This window comes from Aquarana catesbeiana, linkage group LG02, assembly GCF_042186555.1.
Source record: "Aquarana catesbeiana isolate 2022-GZ linkage group LG02, ASM4218655v1, whole genome shotgun sequence".
NCBI classification, from domain to species: domain Eukaryota; kingdom Metazoa; phylum Chordata; class Amphibia; order Anura; family Ranidae; genus Aquarana; species Aquarana catesbeiana.
The window spans coordinates 81,096,108-81,111,331 of record NC_133325.1 but is presented as its reverse complement, the minus strand read 5'-3'; the positions used below and the strand labels follow the sequence as shown (position 1 = coordinate 81,111,331).

The following is a 15,224-nucleotide window of genomic DNA, read 5'->3' as shown; positions in this document are numbered from 1 at the left end:
GATTGTCCGCCGGATTTGGTCCATCGGCGTCCGTCGGACTTTTGTAGCCGAAAAGTCCGACCGTGTGTACGCCCCATAAGATGTAACATGTTGCAAAAGTTGGAGCTACTTTACTTAGACCCCTTTCACACCGGGGCGCTTTGCGGGCGCTACAGCACTAAAAATAGCGCCTGTAAAGCTCCTCTCCTGTGTCTTCAGTGTGAAAGTGCTAAAAATAGCGCTGTTTTATCGCCCGCACCACCCCAGTGTGAAAGGGGCTTTATCCATTCCACTGCGTGGATATATTAATGCAAATCTGTATCAATTTGTGTATTTTACATCTACCTAGAGTTTAGCCTTAAAGCCCCTCTCACACTGGGACGGTGCGCGCCCCGGCGGCAAAACGGCGCTATGTTTAGCGCTGCTTTACTGCCGTTTTAGCGGCGTTATTTGGCCACTAGCGGGGCGGTTTTAACCCCCGCTAGCGGCCAAAAAAGGGTTAGGAGGTTGCAGGAGTTTTTTTAATGTCCTGCAAGTGCACCGCTCCAGTGTAAAAGCGACACAGGAGAGGTGCTTAACAGGCGCTATGCAGGCGCTATTTTGAGCGCTGTAGCGCCTGCAAAGCGCCCCAGTGTGAAAGGGGTCTAAGTGTGGCCATCCAACCATTCAGTATAAGAAACATTCTGATAACATCACAGGAAAAAAAAAAAAAGGGAATACCTTTTCAATAGTTTGAAAAAGATTCATAAAATGCCCCGCTCTTTCCCGGATGTTAGGCTTACTTCTGCTCTCTGCAATTTCTGCCCAGAACTGAAACTCATCACTGGGGGTTATGATACCTGGAAGACACACAGAAAAAAAAAAAAGAATTCATTTCCATTTGGTGTTAAACACAATGAAGCCCAATTTTGAAAACTGCGAAGAACTAATAATGGCATTGACTATGATATTCAAGAAGACAGATTTTAGGAGAGGTCAGCTTTTGACAACTTATGTGTTTCTATCTACGCAGGATTTTTTTACATAATAAATGAACAAATGCAATGCACACAAACCTTGCAGGCTGTCTCCTCCACCAGACTTAGAACCATCTCTGCTAGACACAGGCCTTCTCAGCACACTGCCTAGACCAGCCTCTAGGTCACTGAGCAAAGCCTGCAACTTGGGATCAAACTCCTTGCTCCATTTCTCATCCTTAGAAAAAAACATTGATAATCAGAGATGACCAACACAGAACGGCATATTAAAAACACCAGAATTTAAATAAGATTAAAGAAAAGAAAATGTCTTTTAAAACAGAACACATAAGAGCAATGACACCATGCCAAATTCTAAGAGGAATGTCACTCCGAAAAAAAAAAGACAATATTGTAGCACCTGACTATTAAAAATAGGGTACTTACCAGTGCCTGGAGTCCAGCGATGTGCCGATTATTCTTACCGCTGCAGGTCGGCAGTGTCATTTTGAATATGGGAGCCAAATGCAACTTCATGAGGAATCACAGTCGCCTCACCACTGCACATGTGCGAGATTGTGCGGCGCTGTGGTTGGGGGGGTGGACAGGGAGCATGCCTAAGTGATCGTCATTTTCACCTAGGTGAGAATTGGAGGAAGCGGGAGTGGGTACAAAAAAAAAAGTGTTAGGGATAGGGGAAAAAAATGATGTCTTTTCTCCTCGGAATCCTGTCCAGGCTATCCAATGGTCCGCTGTCTCAGGAGAACTAATAGCGGAACCAGGGGGCCCCTGCAACTGACACAGCGGCCTAAGTGGCTAGAGGAAACACAAAAGAACTGAGGCTGAGGCTGGGTTCACACTGGTACAACGCGACTGTTGTACAACTGTCATCATACTTTGCTGCCACTTTGAGATAGTCAGACTTGTCTTTTGACCAATCAAAGCAATCCCAGTGTGACATAATTTCCTTTTACTGCTGCTGTAATCACCATGTCGGATGTCACAAGTCGGATGGTTAGGACAAGGATCTGACTTTGATCCGACTTCAATGATATTTAATGGGCTGAAGTAGGACCAAAGTCGGACCAAAGTAGTGCAGGAACCTTTTTCAAAGTCGGACCAGTTGAGACGGCTCTCTCAAAGGGAATCATTGATTTATACACGTCATGCGACATGTTCTCCCAAAGTCGGAGCATTTGTCGAACAAGTGTGAACCCGGCCTGAGGCCAGGTTCACACTGGTATGACACAACTGTCATCCTGCTTTGCCCTGCAACATCAATCCTATATCGGTCCTGCTTCCATCTGATATGAATGAACAAGATAAGATTTTTCTCCGACTTTGAGATAGTCTGACATGTCCTTTGACCAATCAAAACAAACCCAGTATGACATCAATTCCTTTTACTGCTTCTGTAATCACCATGGCGGATGTCACAAGTTGAGTGGTTAAGACAAGAAACTGACTTTGATCTGACTGCAATGATACTCAATGGGCTGAAGTAGGACCAAAGTCGGACCAAAGTAGTACAGGGAGCATTTTCAAAGTCTGACTGACTTGTGTCGGACCAGTTAAAACGGCTCTCATAAGGAATCATTGATTTACACACGTCATGCGACATGAGCTCCCAATGTCGGAGCATTTGTCGTACCAGTGTGAACCCGGCCTCACGGGTGATCTGTTTTTTTTTTTTTTTTAATAACGGAGGTTAAGGTGTTCCCTGTTTTCAGGTGGGAGGAGCCTTCTCTCATTGCTGCCCTGCAAGATGAAAAAAATTGTAGGGAGAGGGCGGGGGAGGAGGGTCGAAGAATTTAATAGACGACACTTTCACTTTTGAAAGAGTCCACTTTAATTTAAATAACCAGTTTTAATAAGATTTTAAATTGCAATGTACTAACAGGTCACTACAGGAAATACGGACCTGAGTGCCTTTCTGGCAGGATCCGCAAATATTTTTCTGTACTTCCAATCTTGCGGAAATGTACATGTATTGCAGAGATATACAGTTTTTAAAAGACAAAGCTCTTATTGCATGATCACATAGATAAGTAATGTTTTGGGTCTGCATAGGGGCACTTCATCAGGTATGTGATTTAATAACACACGCCACAGCAACTCACCTTTAATAACAATGGAGCAAAGATCTGCCTGACAGCCTGGTATAGAGTATTGATTGGGGAATCCAGCATAGATGAAACCAATACATTTTCATGCAGATTGTCCTCTGTGATGACATCTGGTCGTATTTTGAAATATACAAGAACTTTTTCTTTTGTGTCACCGGAGTCCACCTAATATAACAAAGTAATCATATAAAGACACAATCTTATACTGTATATGCCACATGTATTGTAATAGTTATTCATACACATAGAATCCTTCCTAGTCGGCAGAGTCTTCTCTACTTTGGACTAGAAACAGTGGGGTTGATTTACTAAAACTGGAGAGTGCGAAATCTGGTGCAGCTGTCCATGGTAGCCAATCAGCTTCCAACTTCAGCTTAGGCCCCCCTTCACATCGGGACGATTTTACATGTCAAATCGCATGCCAAGGCACCGTCCGAATCGGTGCAGCGCCACACAGATTCCCAAAAGTAGTTCCTGCACTACTTTCACGACTTTGGGGGCGATTTCAATAGACATCTGTGCATGAACCCGCACAGATGTCTCTAAAATTGCCCCCAAACTCGCAATGAAAATCGTATTTCAAACCCGCATTCAGTGTTAACTTAAGCTAAGCTGACAAAAAAAAAAAAATCTGGAAGCTGATTGGTTTCTATGCAGAGCTGCACCACATTTTGCACTCCCCAGTTTTAGTGAATCAACCCCAAAGTGTCCAAATACCAGCTTATAAATGTATCTAAACTTAGAGGAACTTCTTTGTATTGGCTCCATCTCCCCTCAGCGACATTATGGCTGCCATAATGATGTGTCGGCGCGAAGCCTCTGTCTTCTCCCCGGCGCTGGCATTACAGCTCTAAGCACCTGGCTATGACAGCTTGCGGCTTCACAACTGGGTGCACACTGCACCTCCGTAATGGTCAGGCAATCTTCTGGGACCTGTGACGTGTGCCAGAAGATTGCAGGGAGGAAGGGGGAGGAGAACTTCCAGTCGGATGGCTTAGGAATACCAGAAGTGGGAGTGGGTACCTGTCAAAACTTTTGGGTGGAGCTCCGCTTTAAAGCATTAGTAAAGCCTGCTTTGCTATTTTTACCTACAAGTAAGCCTATAATAAGAATATCTCCTAAACTTGCACTGTTTAGGAGATACTCACTCTGCATGCAGCTGCTGATGTCACCGGTGCATGCGCTCTGAAGGTCCAGCATACCTTGCCGGACCTTCAGAGCTTCTTGCTGGAACTGAGGGCTCCCGCACGTATGCGTGGAAGTGGCGTCATTGCAGATTCGGCCACTCACAGCGCCGGAGCCCGCGAACCCGGAAGAAAGGCCGGGGGAAGATGTCAACCCTCTCAGCGGTGATCGGGCACCGCTGGAAGGGCTTCGTTCTAGGGTAATTATTTCATAATGTGCTAGTATGCGATACATACTAGCACTTTATGCCACTGTCTTACGGGTATTTTTTTTTTTTTTATTCTGCAGCCGTTTCCAGTAGACTCCGCCCCCCCACCAGGGTTGCCAACCCCTGCAGGCCTTAAAGTGGAGTTCCACCCCCAAAAAACAAAAAAAATATTAATGTGCTTAAAAAAAAACATTTGGAGAAAAAATGTTTCTTTACTCACCTCTAAATGCCTGTTGCTAGGGGGTCCCTCGTAGTCTGCCTCCTTCAGCGCCTGGGCTCCTGACGTCACTTTCCCTCGGTGCAGGAAGGGAGATCGCCTCTCCCCGCTCCTTCTTGTCAATCATTTGGGACACATGACCGATCCCAGATGATTGCGTGGCCGGCGCTCGCAGTGGGTGGCTTCACAGCCAGGCGCCCACAATTAAGATGCCAGCGCCGCCGAGCGGAGGGGGGGGGACAAGCGGGGCTTCGATCCCCCGCATCGCTGGACCCTGGGACAGGTAAGTGTCCGATTATTAAAAGTCAGCAGCTGCAGTATTTGTAGCTGTTGACTTTTAATTTTTTTTTTTTTTTTAAGTGGGAACCCCACTTTAATGTACTACTAAAAGAAAATAAAGCGCAGATTTTATTTCTTTTGGCTAGAGAAATTAGAGAAAAGAAAATGTGTTCTATGGGGATGTTCTTAGTAATGAAAACCTTAAAGTGGTCCTTCACTGGGAAAAATGAATTAAATATTCAAGTCACTAGGTCTAGCACAAAGGAACATAAACCTCTGTCCTGCATACAGTTGTGCTCAAAAGTTTGCATCCTCTAGCAGAAATCATTAAAATTTGGCATTGATATTGAAAATATGACTGATCATGCCAAAAAAACTGTCTTATTTAAAGTGATGTTCCAGTCGTTTTTACGTTTATTAATAGTCAGCAGCTACAAAAAGTGTAGTTGCTGACTTTTAATAAACACACTCACCTGTCCCACGGTCCAGCGATGCGGCCTCCTCTCAGTGGCCGGGCAATCTTCTGGGACCTTCAACGTGTCCCAGAAGATTGCAGAGATGGAGGGAGATAGGAGAAGTCGCCTAGGCAGCGAGAGAGGAAGTGGGAGCTGGGTATCTGTCAAAACTAGGGGGGTTAGGAGTGCTTAAAGAGGAAGTTCCACTTTTGGATGGAACTCCACTTTAAGGATTGTGATCATATGAAGCTATTAATGATCACATAGTTGTTTGGCTCCTTTTTGAATAATAATGACAAGAGAAATCACCCAAATGGCCCTGATCAAAAGTTTCCACCCCCTGGAATGTTTGGCCTTGGTACAGACACAGATGGTGGCACATACAGGTTAAAATGGCAATTAAAGGTTAATTTTCCACATCTGTGGCTTTTTTAAATTGCAATTAGTGTCTGTGTATAAATGGTCAATGATTTTCTTAGCTCTCACATGCACAAGGATACACTAGGAAGGCAAGATACGAAGCCATGAGGAGCAGAAAAGAACTGTCAAAAGACCTGCATAACAAGGTAATGGAACTTTATAAAGATAAAGAAAAGGATATAAAAACATATCCAAAGCCTTGAATATGCCAGTCAGTACTGTTCAATCACTTATTAAAGGATATGTAAAAAAAGATTCGATTTTTTTTTTTTTTAAACAAACATGTCATACTTATCTCCTCTATGCAGTTGCTTTTGCACAGAGTGGCCCTGATCCTCCTCTTCTGGGGTCCCTCAGTGGCGCTCCTGGCTCCTCCTCTTCTCGAGTGCCCCGTCTGAGAATCACTCACACTCGGGACACCAGTGTGGGCACGCTCCCGTGTCCTGTTGCTGCATCCTTTGACACAGACAGCAGGACTCGACTCTGCCCCCCCACTCCCGTGTCATTGGATTTGATTGTCAGCAGTGGGAGCCAATGCTTGCACTGCTATCAATCTATCCAACAAGGACCCGAGACACCAGCTGGAGCGGGTGAGCTCATGCCCATCGTAGGAACGATCGGGCTCAGGTAAGTAAAAAGGGGCTCTGGTAGGCTGGTGCACTACAGGAGGTTTTTCACCTCAATGCATTATATGCATTGAGGTGAAAAACCTCCAAGGGTTTACAACCCCATTAAGAAGTGGAAAATTCAGGGATCTCTTGATACCAAGCCAAGGTCCAGTGGACCTAGAAAGATTGCAGCCACAACTGCCAAAAGAATTGTTCGAGATACAAAGAAAAACCCACAGGTAACCTCGGGAGAAATACAGGCTGCTCTGGAAAAAGATGGCGTGGTTGTTTCAAGGAGCACAATACAACGTCCTCTTCCTCCCTGTCCCCGAATACCCATCATCTTCCTCTCCGTCCTCAAATATCCTTTCCCTTCCTCCCTGTCCCCCCCCCCGTTCCCGAATACCCATCCTCTTCCTCCCTGTTCCCAAATATCCTTTCCCTTCTTTCCTGTCTCTGAATAACAGTCCCCTTCCTCACCGTCTCCTTCCTCACCGTCTCCTTCCTCCCTATCCCCCAATACCCGTCCTCTTCTTCCCTGTCCCGAATGAGTTTACATATTTCGTGCAGAAGAATGCAAATTGTCTGCCAGTATTTTCTGATAACATGCTGCATTCATCTTGCCATCAATTTTCACAAGATTCCCTGTGACCTTAGAGCTCACACACCCCTCTAAAACATCCATGAGCCACCACTATGCTTTACAGTGGGGATGGTCTTCTTGTCGCTTCAGGGGGAAAGGGAGGAAGGGGGACACAGAGGAAGAAGGGGGACACAGAGGAAGAAGGGGGACACAGAGGAAGAAGGGGAAGAAGGGGGACACAGAGGAAGAAGGGGGACACAGAGGAAGAAGGGGAAGAAGGGGGACACAGAGGAAGAAGGGGGACACAGAGGAAGAAGGGGGACACAGAGGAAGAAGGGGGACACAGAGGAAGAAGGGGGACACAGAGGAAGAAGGGGGACACAGAGGAAGAAGGGGGACACAGAGGAAGAAGGGGGACACAGAGGAAGAAGGGGGACACAGAGGAAGAAGGGGAAGAAGGGGAAGAAGGGGGACACAGAGGAAGAAGGGGGACACAGAGGAAGAAGGGGGACACAGAGGAAGAAGGGGAAGAAGGGGAAGAAGGGGGACACAGAGGAAGAAGGGGAAGAAGGGGGACACGGAGGAAGGGGAAGAAGGGGACACAGAGGAAGAAGGGGAAGAAGGGGGACACAGAGGAAGAAGGGGAAGAAGGGGGACACAGAGGAAGAAGGGGAAGAAGGGGGACACAGAGGAAGAAGGGGAAGAAGGGGGACAGGGAGGAAGGGGAAGAAGGGGACACAGAAGAAGAAGGGGGACACAGAGGAAGAAGGGGAAGAAGGGGGACACAGAGGAAGAAGGGGAAGAAGGGGGACACAGAGGAAGAAGGGGAAGAAAGGGGACACAGAGGAAGAAGGGGGACACAGAGGAAGAAGGGGGACACGGAGGAAGGGGAAGAAGGGGGACACGAAGGGGAAGAAGGGGGACACGGAGGAAGAAGGGGAAGAAGGGGACACAGGGGAAGAAGGGGGACACAGAGGAAGAAGGGGAAGAAGGGGGACACAGAGGAAGAAGGGGGACACAGAGGAAGAAGGGGGACACAGAGGAAGAAGGGGGACACAGAGGAAGAAGGGGAAGAAGGGGGACACAGAGGAAGAAGGGGAAGAAGGGGGACACAGAGGAAGAAGGGGAAGAAGGGGGACACAGGGGAAGAAGAGGAAGAAGGGGGACACAGGGGAAGAAGAGGAAGAAGGGGGACACAGGGGAAGAAGGGGGACACAGGGGAAGAAGGGGAAGAAGGGGGACACAGAGGAAGAAGGGGAAGAAGGGGGACACAGAGGAAGAAGGGGAAGAAGGGGGACACAGGGGAAGAAGGGGAAGAAGGGGAAGAAGGGGGACACAGGGGAAGAAGAGGAAGAAGGGGGACACAGGGGAAGAAGGGGGACACAGGGGAAGAAGGGGGACACAGGGGAAGAAGGGGAAGAAGGGGGACACAGAAGAAGAAGGGGAAGAAGGGGGACACAGGGGAAGAAGGGGAAGAAGGGGGACACAGAGGAAGAAGGGGAAGAAGGGGGACACAGAGGAAGAAGGGGAAGAAGGGGGACACAGAGGAAGAAGGGGAAGAAGGGGGACACAGAGGAAGAAGGGGAAGAAGGGGGACACAGAGGAAGAAGGGGAAGAAGGGGGACACAGAGGAAGAAGGGGAAGAAGGGGGACACAGAGGAAGAAGGGGAAGAAGGGGGACACAGAGGAAGAAGGGGAAGAAGGGGGACACAGAGGAAGAAGGGGAAGAAGGGGGACACAGAGGAAGAAGGGGAAGAAGGGGGACACAGAGGAAGAAGGGGAAGAAGGGGGACACAGAGGAAGAAGGGGAAGAAGGGGGACACAGAGGAAGAAGGGGAAGAAGGGGGACACAGAGGAAGAAGGGGAAGAAGGGGGACACAGAGGAAGAAGGGGAAGAAGGGGGACACAGGGGAAGAAGGGGAAGAAGGGGGACACAGGGGAAGAAGGGGAAGAAGGGGGACACAGGGGAAGAAGAGGAAGAAGGGGGACACAGGGGAAGAAGAGGAAGAAGGGGGACACAGGGGAAGAAGGGGGACACAGGGGAAGAAGGGGGACACAGGGGAAGAAGGGGGACACAGGGGAAGAAGGGGGACACAGGGGAAGAAGGGGGACACAGGGGAAGAAGGGGGACACAGAGGAAGAAGGGGAAGAAGGGGGACACAGAGGAAGAAGGGGGACACAGAGGAAGAAGGGGGACACAGAGGAAGAAGGGGGACACAGAGGAAGAAGGGGGACACAGAGGAAGAAGGGGGACACAGAGGAAGAAGGGGGACACAGAGGAAGAAGGGGGACACAGAGGAAGAAGGGGGACACAGAGGAAGAAGGGGAAGAAGGGGGACACAGAGGAAGAAGGGGGACACAGAGGAAGAAGGGGAAGAAGGGGGACACAGAGGAAGAAGGGGGACACAGAGGAAGAAGGGGGACACAGAGGAAGAAGGGGGACACAGAGGAAGAAGGGGAAGAAGGGGGACACAGAGGAAGAAGGGGAAGAAGGGGGACACGGAGGAAGGGGAAGAAGGGGACACAGAAGAAGAAGGGGGACACAGAGGAAGAAGGGGAAGAAGGGGGACACAGAGGAAGAAGGGGAAGAAGGGGGACACAGAGGAAGAAGGGGGACACAGAGGAAGAAGGGGGACACAGAGGAAGAAGGGGGACACAGAGGAAGAAGGGGGACACAGAGGAAGAAGGGGGACACAGAGGAAGAAGGGGGACACAGAGGAAGAAGGGGGACACAGAGGAAGAAGGGGGACACAGAGGAAGAAGGGGAAGAAGGGGGACACGGAGGAAGGGGAAGAAGGGGGACACGGAGGAAGGGGAAGAAGGGGGACACAGAGGAAGAAGGGGAAGAAGGGGGACACAGAGGAAGAAGGGGAAGAAGGGGGACACAGAGGAAGAAGGGGAAGAAGGGGGACACAGAGGAAGAAGGGGAAGAAGGGGGACACAGAGGAAGAAGGGGAAGAAGGGGGACACGGAGGAAGGGGAAGAAGGGGGACACGGAGGAAGGGGAAGAAGGGGGACACGGAGGAAGGGGAAGAAGGGGACACAGAAGAAGAAGGGGAAGAAGGGGGACACAGAGGAAGAAGGGGGACACAGAGGAAGAAGGGGGACACAGAGGAAGAAGGGGGACACAGAGGAAGAAGGGGAAGAAGGGGGACACAGAGGAAGAAGGGGAAGAAGGGGGACACAGAGGAAGAAGGGGAAGAAGGGGGACACAGAGGAAGAAGGGGAAGAAGGGGGACACAGAGGAAGAAGGGGAAGAAGGGGGACACAGAGGAAGAAGGGGGACACAGAGGAAGAAGGGGAAGAAGGGGAAGAAGGGGGACACAGAGGAAGAAGGGGGACACAGAGGAAGAAGGGGGACACAGAGGAAGAAGGGGGACACAGAGGAAGAAGGGGAAGAAGGGGAAGAAGGGGGACACAGAGGAAGAAGGGGAAGAAGGGGGACACAGAGGAAGAAGGGGGACACGGAGGAAGGGGAAGAAGGGGGACACAGAGGAAGAAGGGGAAGAAGGGGGACACAGAGGAAGAAGGGGAAGAAGGGGGACACAGAGGAAGAAGGGGAAGAAGGGGGACACAGAGGAAGAAGGGGAAGAAGGGGGACACAGAGGAAGAAGGGGAAGAAGGGGGACACAGAGGAAGAAGGGGAAGAAGGGGGACACAGAGGAAGAAGGGGAAGAAGGGGGACACAGAGGAAGAAGGGGAAGAAGGGGGACACAGAGGAAGAAGGGGAAGAAGGGGGACACAGGGGAAGAAGGGGAAGAAGGGGGACACAGGGGAAGAAGAGGAAGAAGGGGGACACAGGGGAAGAAGAGGAAGAAGGGGGACACAGAGGAAGAAGGGGAAGAAGGGGGACACAGAGGAAGAAGGGGAAGAAGGGGGACACAGAGGAAGAAGGGGAAGAAGGGGGACACAGAGGAAGAAGGGGAAGAAGGGGGACACAGAGGAAGAAGGGGAAGAAGGGGGACACAGAGGAAGAAGGGGAAGAAGGGGGACACGGAGGAAGGGGAAGAAGGGGACACAGAAGAAGAAGGGGGACACAGAGGAAGAAGGGGAAGAAGGGGGACACAGAGGAAGAAGGGGAAGAAGGGGGACACAGAGGAAGAAGGGGAAGAAGGGGGACACAGAGGAAGAAGGGGAAGAAGGGGGACACAGAGGAAGAAGGGGAAGAAGGGGGACACAGGGGAAGAAGGGGAAGAAGGGGGAAGAAGGGGAAGAAGGGGGAAGAAGGGGAAGAAGGGGGAAGAAGGGGAAGAAGGGGGACACAGGGGAAGAAGGGGGACACAGGGGAAGAAGGGGGACACAGAGGAAGAAGGGGGACACAGAGGAAGAAGGGGGACACAGAGGAAGAAGGGGGACACAGAGGAAGAAGGGGGACACAGAGGAAGAAGGGGGACACAGAGGAAGAAGGGGAAGAAGGGGGACACAGAGGAAGAAGGGGGACACAGAGGAAGAAGGGGGACACAGAGGAAGAAGGGGGACACAGAGGAAGAAGGGGGACACAGAGGAAGAAGGGGGACACAGAGGAAGAAGGGGGACACAGAGGAAGAAGGGGGACACAGAGGAAGAAGGGGGACACAGAGGAAGAAGGGGGACACAGAGGAAGAAGGGGGACACAGAGGAAGAAGGGGGACACAGAGGAAGAAGGGGAAGAAGGGGGACACAGAGGAAGAAGGGGAAGAAAGGGGACACAGAGGAAGAAGGGGAAGAAAGGGGACACAGAGGAAGAAGGGGAAGAAAGGGGACACAGAGGAAGAAGGGGAAGAAAGGGGACACAGAGGAAGAAGGGGAAGAAGGGGGACACGGAGGAAGGGGAAGAAGGGGACACAGAAGAAGAAGGGGGACACAGAGGAAGAAGGGGAAGAAGGGGGACACAGAGGAAGAAGGGGAAGAAGGGGGACACAGAGGAAGAAGGGGAAGAAGGGGGACACGGAGGAAGGGGAAGAAGGGGACACAGAAGAAGAAGGGGGACACAGAGGAAGAAGGGGAAGAAGGGGGACACAGAGGAAGAAGGGGAAGAAGGGGGACACAGAGGAAGAAGGGGAAGAAGGGGGACACAGAGGAAGAAGGGGAAGAAGGGGGACACAGGGGAAGAAGGGGAAGAAGGGGGACACAGGGGAAGAAGGGGGACACAGGGGAAGAAGGGGGACACAGGGGAAGAAGGGGGACACAGAGGAAGAAGGGGGACACAGAGGAAGAAGGGGGACACAGAGGAAGAAGGGGGACACAGAGGAAGAAGGGGGACACAGAGGAAGAAGGGGGACACAGAGGAAGAAGGGGGACACAGAGAAAGAAGGGGGACACAGAGAAAGAAGGGGGACACAGAGAAAGAAGGGGGACACAGAGGAAGAAGGGGGACACAGAGGAAGAAGGGGGACACAGAGGAAGAAGGGGGACACAGAGGAAGAAGGGGGACACAGAGGAAGAAGGGGGACACAGAGGAAGAAGGGGGACACAGAGGAAGAAGGGGGACACAGAGGAAGAAGGGGAAGAAGGGGGACACAGAGGAAGAAGGGGAAGAAGGGGGACACAGAGGAAGAAGGGGAAGAAAGGGGACACAGAGGAAGAAGGGGAAGAAAGGGGACACAGAGGAAGAAGGGGAAGAAAGGGGACACAGAGGAAGAAGGGAAAGAAGGGGGACACAGAGGAAGAAGGGGAAGAAGGGGGACACAGAGGAAGAAGGGGAAGAAGGGGGACACAGAGGAAGAAGGGGAAGAAGGGGGACACAGAGGAAGGGGAAGAAGGGGACACAGAAGAAGAAGGGGGACACAGAGGAAGAAGGGGAAGAAGGGGGACACAGAGGAAGAAGGGGGACACAGAGGAAGAAGGGGGACACAGAGGAAGAAGGGGGACACAGAGGAAGAAGGGGGACACAGAGGAAGAAGGGGGACACAGAGGAAGAAGGGGAAGAAGGGGGACACAGAGGAAGAAGGGGGACACAGAGGAAGAAGGGGGACACAGAGGAAGAAGGGGGACACAGAGGAAGAAGGGGGACACAGAGGAAGAAGGGGGACACAGAGGAAGAAGGGGGACACAGAGGAAGAAGGGGGACACAGAGGAAGAAGGGGGACACAGAGGAAGAAGGGGGACACAGAGGAAGAAGGGGGACACAGAGGAAGAAGGGGAAGAAGGGGGACACAGAGGAAGAAGGGGAAGAAGGGGGACACAGAGGAAGAAGGGGAAGAAGGGGGACACAGAGGAAGAAGGGGGACACAGAGGAAGAAGGGGAAGAAGGGGGACACAGAGGAAGAAGGGGAAGAAGGGGGACACAGAGGAAGAAGGGGAAGAAGGGGGACACAGAGGAAGAAGGGGAAGAAGGGGGACACAGAGGAAGAAGGGGACGAAGGGGGACACAGAGGAAGAAGGGGAAGAAGGGGACGAAGGGGGACACAGAGGAAGAAGGGGGACACAGAGGAAGAAGGGGAAGAAGGGGGACACAGAGGAAGAAGGGGAAGAAGGGGGACACAGAGGAAGAAGGGGAAGAAGGGGGACACAGAAGAAGAAGGGGGACACAGAGGAAGAAGGGGGACACAGAGGAAGAAGGGGAAGAAGGGGGACACAGGGGAAGAAGGGGAAGAAGGGGGACACAGGGGAAGAAGGGGGACACAGGGGAAGAAGGGGGACACAGGGGAAGAAGGGGGACACAGGGGAAGAAGGGGAAGAAGGGGGACACAGGGGAAGAAGGGGGACACAGGGGAAGAAGGGGGACACAGGGGAAGAAGGGGGACACAGAGGAAGAAGGGGAAGAAGGGGGACACAGAGGAAGAAGGGGGACACAGAGGAAGAAGGGGGACACAGAGGAAGAAGGGGGACACAGAGGAAGAAGGGGGACACAGAGGAAGAAGGGGGACACAGAGGAAGAAGGGGGACACAGAGGAAGAAGGGGGACACAGAGGAAGAAGGGGGACACAGAGGAAGAAGGGGGACACAGAGGAAGAAGGGGAAGAAGGGGGACACAGAGGAAGAAGGGGAAGAAGGGGGACACAGAGGAAGAAGGGGAAGAAGGGGGACACAGAGGAAGAAGGGGAAGAAGGGGGACACAGAGGAAGAAGGGGAAGAAGGGGGACACAGAAGAAGAAGGGGGACACAGAGGAAGAAGGGGAAGAAGGGGGACACAGAGGAAGAAGGGGAAGAAGGGGGACACAGAGGAAGAAGGGGGACACAGAGGAAGAAGGGGAAGAAGGGGGACACAGAGGAAGAAGGGGAAGAAGGGGGACACAGAGGAAGAAGGGGAAGAAGGGGGACACAGAGGAAGAAGGGGAAGAAGGGGGACACGGAGGAAGGGGAAGAAAGGGACACAGAAGAAGAAGGGGGACACAGAAGAAGAAGGGGGACACAGAAGAAGAAGGGGGACACAGAAGAAGAAGGGGGACACAGAAGAAGAAGGGGAGAGGGTGAACAGCACTGTGTACCTTGTGTCAGTAAGGCTGGCACTGTGTAGCCCCTCCCCCCAGTACCCCATTGCCCCCCATGTGTGTACCTTGTTGGAGAAGCTGACCCGGGCCCCGCTCCTCCTGGCGGACAGGGTGAACTCACTGGCATCGTCCAGGAACCGGTTCAGCTCCGGACAGTCCTCCGCCGGCAGCCCGAAGTAATTGTGCACGGTGGTGAGGAGGAAACGTTTCCTCGGGTCCCCGGGTCCGGCCGGCATGTTCCCCGCACTGTACCGACACCTCACTCCTAGGCAGCAGCTTGTTGAAGGGCCGCTACCATAGCAACGCGGCCATAAGCGCTACAGTTTGGAGAAGCGCCGCGTCCGTACGTGCGCGCACACGGAACCTCGGGCACGCGCGGTGCTCTATTCTGTGAAGGGCGCAGAGCTGTGGAAGAAGTTCTTCCCTGCAGGGAGAGATGTAAAGAGGACCTCTGATTGGGAATGTTAGTTTCCTGGCTGTTCTTGTCACCCCCTGACATGAAAGCAGCCCAGTCATGTCAGCCCCCATGCTCCTCTTATGACTCTGTCAAAATTACGTGTAACTAAAGGCAATTTTGCGTTTTGGATAGAGTATAGGGTTATAACCCCTGTCAGGTTTTTGTCATCTGTGGCTCGTTGTGGAGATTTCCCGTCACTTCCTTTCCCATAGCCAAACAGGAAGTGAGAGGAAATCCCTGCAAATTAAGACCAGACCTATTTTTCAGACTTGTGGTTTACAAGTTAAATTTTTTTTTTTTTGCTAGAAAATTACTTAGAACCCCCCAAACATTATATAT

At 51.7% G+C, this 15,224-nt stretch overlaps 1 protein-coding gene across 3 annotated transcripts in view; it reads right to left on the bottom strand.

Annotated features, from left to right (window-relative positions):
* DYNC2H1 (dynein cytoplasmic 2 heavy chain 1) overlaps positions 1-14,786 on the bottom strand; it is a 669,732-nt gene extending 654,946 nt beyond the window's left edge. For all 3 annotated transcript variants that reach the window (XM_073613106.1, XM_073613107.1, XM_073613108.1), the window contains exons 1-4: positions 14,494-14,786; positions 3,056-3,226; positions 1,035-1,173; positions 700-818 (exon numbers count right to left, since the gene is read on the bottom strand). In XM_073613106.1, the coding sequence (XP_073469207.1) occupies positions 700-818; positions 1,035-1,173; positions 3,056-3,226; positions 14,494-14,664 (600 nt within the window). In that variant the 5' untranslated portion in view covers positions 14,665-14,786. The remainder of the gene's footprint in view (positions 1-699; positions 819-1,034; positions 1,174-3,055; positions 3,227-14,493) is intronic.
* Positions 14,787-15,224: the final 438 nt, after the last annotated feature.